This window comes from Myotis brandtii, unplaced genomic scaffold (genome assembly GCF_000412655.1).
Source record: "Myotis brandtii unplaced genomic scaffold, ASM41265v1 scaffold127, whole genome shotgun sequence".
Classification (NCBI taxonomy): Eukaryota; Metazoa; Chordata; class Mammalia; order Chiroptera; family Vespertilionidae; genus Myotis; species Myotis brandtii.
Window position 1 is genome coordinate 2,868,849 of NW_005354464.1, and position 5,385 is coordinate 2,874,233.

The 5,385-nt window shown below is 41.9% G+C and overlaps 1 protein-coding gene across 1 annotated transcript in view; it reads right to left on the bottom strand.

Moving 5' to 3' along the window:
* The window catches only part of MCF2L2 (MCF.2 cell line derived transforming sequence-like 2), a 146,509-nt gene that overhangs the window by 51,787 nt on the left and 89,337 nt on the right, over positions 1-5,385 (bottom strand). Inside the window, exons 12-13 of the mRNA XM_005859496.2 lie at positions 4,404-4,519; positions 3,224-3,293 (exon numbers count right to left, since the gene is read on the bottom strand). Coding sequence (XP_005859558.2) covers positions 3,224-3,293; positions 4,404-4,519 — 186 coding nt within the window. The remainder of the gene's footprint in view (positions 1-3,223; positions 3,294-4,403; positions 4,520-5,385) is intronic.

A 5,385-nucleotide genomic window follows, 5' to 3' on the forward strand; every position in this document is an offset into this window, starting at 1 on the left:
TAAATGCCATTTAACAAAGAAAAATCAACCAAAAAAATGAGTTCGCATGTCACCTCTGACACGCGTGTCATAGGTTCGCCATCACTGTCCTAAAAGAATTAAGGTTTTGCTGCTTTCAACACTCACCACCAGAAGATTCTCAGTAGCTGAAGGAGACTTTGGAGATACAGCTTCCCACCCAGTGAAGCATCCTCAAGAGTCAGCCACCTTTCCCCAACTCTCCCAGTAACAGACGGACCTGGTTCTCTCCATGGGAGCTGAGCTGAAACCTGTGTTCCTGAAACCTTCACCTTGGTTATGTGTCTGCACTTGGAGCCACAACACAGGACATTATAGGCCAAGTACCGAACTATACTAGTAACTATTGACTTTGATTTGCTCTTTAGTCCAAAATTCCTGAGAGAAAAGATGTGCACAATCCAGCAGCATATGAAAGTGCCCGATTCCCCTCACCTCCTTATAGAATAAATCAGGAAGCTAAAAAAATTACTACCAAAAACTCATATGCACACAGGGAGACATGACTGCTTATGAATCAAGATGGTGGTGGATGGTTCAGGTTCAGTTCTTGGCTTTGTCAATTATAAACTATATGGCCTGAGGTTATTTAACCTTCCTACATCTCAGTTTTCTCATCTGTTAAGTGGGCTCACCACAGCAGTCAATTCCTACAGTTGCTGTGAGATTAAATGAGATGATGTATAGAAACCTCTCAACAAATGCCCGATACATGCAGAGTACCCAACAAATAGTAGCTATTGTCACAGCACTTTTTACTTTGTAGAACCCTTCTGCATGCATTATTTTATTTGACTTCCACAACAGCTCTACGTGTTGGTATTATTAAGCCTGTTGTATGGAGGAGGAAAGTGAGACTCCAAGGGTTTAAGTGACTTACTTGAGGTCAAGCAGGTAGCAGCTTGATCTAGATAAGAAGTTCCATTTTCCGAGTCTCATCCGTGCTCTTTCCAGAGAGCAAAGGAAACTCAAAGTAAACCACTGACAAATAATATTCTACATGGAGCTTGGTCTTGGGGGCAGAATCTCCCTGGGCGCTATAATTATAGAGTCTAATGAAAACACTTGGCCAGCATGGCCAGTGTGGCTCAGTGGGTGAACATCAGCCTATGAACCAGGAGGTCTCAGTTTGATTCCCGGTCAGGGCCCATTCCCTGGGTTGTGGGCTCGATCCCCTGTGGGGGGCATGCAGGAGGCAGCCAATCGATGTTTCTCTCTCATGGATGTTTCTCTCTCTCTATCCCTCTCCCTTCCTCTTTCTAAAATCAGTAATAATAATTAAAAAAAAAACAACCTTGGCCAGAGCAATATTTCGAAGTTCATATCTATGATTAGTGTCAATCTGCAAATACTATTGAGAAAAGATAAACCGCTATAGTAAAAAAAGGATGATAGGCCCACCTTATTGGCTAACAAATACAAGTCTTTGTACAGCAGTAGCCAATACTCTCAAGGATTCTCAAAGATTAGATAATTGCAGCTTTAAGATAAGAATTTATTACCTGTATTTTGTCTCCAACATCATTAATCATATAGGATTATATACAGAGTTTGTGATCTGGGTTAATGATTTCTAAGGAAGGTGTCTCCCAACATGGAGGACTATAAAAAGCTTGTATAACTGTAGGAGAGGAATTCATCCAAGAAAAGATGTTTAGTTGGCAACTCCCTGACTATTTCCTCATACTTAAACAATTTTTATGTGATTATACCCATTTTCCCCCATAGGAATTTGGTCCTTTTCTCACTCAAAAAATGTAAATGTCTTTGCAATCCTATATAATAATAGGGTAAGATGCAAATTGACTAAATGGCAGAATAACCAGTTGCTATGATTCGCAGTGACCACCAGGGGGCAGATGCTCAACGCAGGAGCTGCCCCCTGGTGGTCAGTGCACTCCCACAGGGGGAGCGTTGCTCAGCCACAAGCTGGGCTGATGGCTGGCGAGCGCAGCGGAGGTGGCAGGATGGCAGCGCTAAGGATGTCACTGCTAAAAAAGGGGGCACGGGCGGGGGGCCCCCCCCCCCCCCAGTGCTCGAGTGTCGTGCACCAGGCCTCTACTAATGATATAAGTGTTTATAAAATATTTCTAAACTGTGAAACTAGATTTCACATTGGTGTCTTGATAAGTGCAAAGTTGCAAAGTAAGAAAAAACACTAATAATCCTGTAAAAACAATTCAAAAAGGAAATCATGAGATTGAATACGAAACAGTTTCCAGCACTTGATGCTTGGAAAGTGCATGCAGGGCCATGGAGGGAGGGGCCTTCTAAGCTGGTTGGGAGCTCTGAGGGTTGAAAGCTCTGTTCTTCCACGATGTCCAATACCTTGAAACCTAGGGATTCTTGTTTGCTTGCTCTCAGTTTACACAAGTATTGCTCTTAAACTCCTCAGTCATAATTTGGGTTGTTTAAAAATTTGGAAGTTCTTTGATCTGTTGTCTCAGATTCACAAAAATAAAAATAAAAACAAGGAAGAAATGGAAAAGAATGGCTGAGAGAGAAGAAATGGGAAAGATTTAGGAAGCTGAGGGCAGCAGGATCATCTGCAGTCCTCCTACGGGGAGGGGAACACGTGGGTGCCAGCACCCAGGGAGCACCACTGACCCAAACAACCTACTTATTGCCCAGAGCAGGGGTGGAGAAGTCTGAGTGGGAAGAGGGCTGTGTGGTTGGAAGGGGAGGTCGTCAGACGTATGTGGTTGTAGAACAGGAAATTCACAAATCGGATGCTATATGTCAGAGAGGCCGTAGAGTTAACATTTTCTAACCACCCTCTACGCTATAGAACATCAAATGGAAGTCAATACATTTTCAGGGATTTTCAGTTTAACATCAGTCCTACTTCTCTTGAGAGTACTAACACAACTAGTGAGGAATGTAAGTGTGATTCTGGTCCTAAAAGAGTTAGGTTAGTCATGCAGAGTTACTCAGGATCAGCTGCTTTGGGTTGCCTGGGGGCCAGTCTTTCATTTCACGGGGCTTTGCCGGAAGCCAGGCTTATAAGGCCCCCACCCATGAGTGAGCTCAAACTGGACATGTCTCACACTGTGTGCCCTTGTGCAAGGGACTTCTGCTTTGCCTTCCAAAGGCAGATGTGTTTTCAGACCATTGGCGTTGCCATTAGCCCTTGCCACCTACACAGCAAATTAAGGGCTGACTTGAATCACAAGGTTATTCTGATTGTTTAGGAACGCAGACTTACTCTCTTGAGAAAGCAACGAGCCAGAAGTTCAGGATTCTCAGTGCACTTTTCCAATTCTTTTAGAAAAGTCCTGGGGGGGTTGGGGGGGGAAGTATAATAATGCTTTTAAAATGACATTTACATGCATTACATTTTTTAAAAGTAAAATCATATAAGGTTTTAAGAGGTGCCTAGAAAAACATTGTTTTCTGAACTTTATTGCTCTTGATTCATCTTCAACACACTGACTTGGAAGAAAAAAAGTGTATTCTGTCACATGGGTAGGATCCCCTGAAACAACCACATTAAATTCCCTGATAATTCTAAGCACGAGCCACTGCAGACGGGATGCACGATGCTTCCTGCCACCCATTAAGGTTAATAAGAACGGCTGCTGTTGCTGCTGCCACCACTGCTATCACCCGAGTTTCCTATGAGCGAGGCATAAGCTGAGTACTTCACAAACAATACCTCATTTAATCTTCCACCAAACCTTGCAAGATAGGGTTTCATAAACCCGAGGTTAAGAGAGGCTACATAGCTTCCCAGGGAAAGTATTGGAAATGAGATTTCCATTTCGGTTTTGAAAACAGACCAATAGACATAAGATGTGGTTAGGAAACAACCAAGGTTCCTTTCCCTTCCGGCAATTAGGTGTGTAATTTTGGAGTCAGTCTAGTAAGTAAAGTGAGGTTTACCCATCTGCAAAATGCAAGGGTTGGAAAATGATTTCCAAAGTCCCTTTGTCCTCTATTTCTCTAGAACTCGACATTTAAAGTGCCCTGGGCTAAAAGGACGACTTGTTTGACCGGTTAGCATTTTCTAACACCCTAGTTCCCAGCACTACCCTTCGATAATAGGCATGGTCATCGTTGTATTCCCCCTGCAGAACAGGGTCTGACGCCCAACAGGTGCTCAATAAATGCTGATGCATAAATAGATAAATTTGCAAAAGAATGCAAGCACAAATACAACATTGATGCCTGACAGCTAGTTCAGCCTTCATTAATGTCTTTTCCCTCTTCCCCCAGGGATCTCGCAGCACTTCTCCCCTCCTTCACATCCCATCCCAACCCACTGACTCTGGATTACTTGCTTAAGCCTGAAAATATCTAAGTACTTTCATGGCCAAATTCCATCAGTCTGATTTCCAGCCTTCTCTTACTTTCCATTTTTCCTGGTAATTTGAATTAGTATGTACCTGTTGTGAAATTCGTAGAGTTCTCTGATATTCCCAAAGAGAAAGTCCTTGTTATTCTGAAGAACGTCTGGAATCAGATGCTTTAGCCAAATATAATCCATTGGAGTGATATATCCCTGCAGAGGTGCAAACAAGGTAGGTTTCACAGATAGAACATGAGAGATGATCTGAATTAGCTACTCCAGGGAATACAACTTTAATAAAATAATTGGGGAATATGGAACACATATCTCCTGAAAGCCATTCATCAGATTCTTTTGATATTATTTTCCTCATCGGTCCATCTTCAGAAGAAGATGGTTTATTGGGAATGATAATAAAAAGGCATTTTTATAGGAAGAGCAAATATATTTTTAAAAACTTACCTATCATTTTATGACCTGTTGCAATTACTACCATTTTATTATATTTCCTGCATGACTTTTAAGATAGTTTTTTTTAAAAATATATTTTATTGATTTTTTACAGAGAGGAAGGGAGAGAGATAGAGAGTTAGAAACATCGATGAGAGAGAAACATCGATCAGCTGCCTCCTGCACATCTCCCACTGGGGATGTGCCCGCAACCCAGGTACATGCCCTTGACCGGAATCGAACCCGGGACCCTTCAGTCCGCAGGCCGACGCTCTATCCACTGAGCCAAACCGGTTTTGGCCCTGCATGACTTTTAAAAAGCTTATTTTATATGGTTGTAATCACCATACATAAATAAATTGTATTGTTTTGCCATATACATTTTAGAGTCTGCTTATAAATTTCTACATATATGGTTTTTAATGTAATCTTTTAAGCATTTTTCAGTGTTGCTACAAATTATTCAAAATAATTATTTGTAACAGTTGAATAATATTTCATTATTATTTAACTGCTACAAAATAATTAGCATGTAGCCCTGACTGGTTTGGCACAGTGGATAGAGCGTCGGCCTACAGACTGAGGGGTTCCAGGTTCGATTCCGGTCAAGGGCATGTACCTTGGTTGCA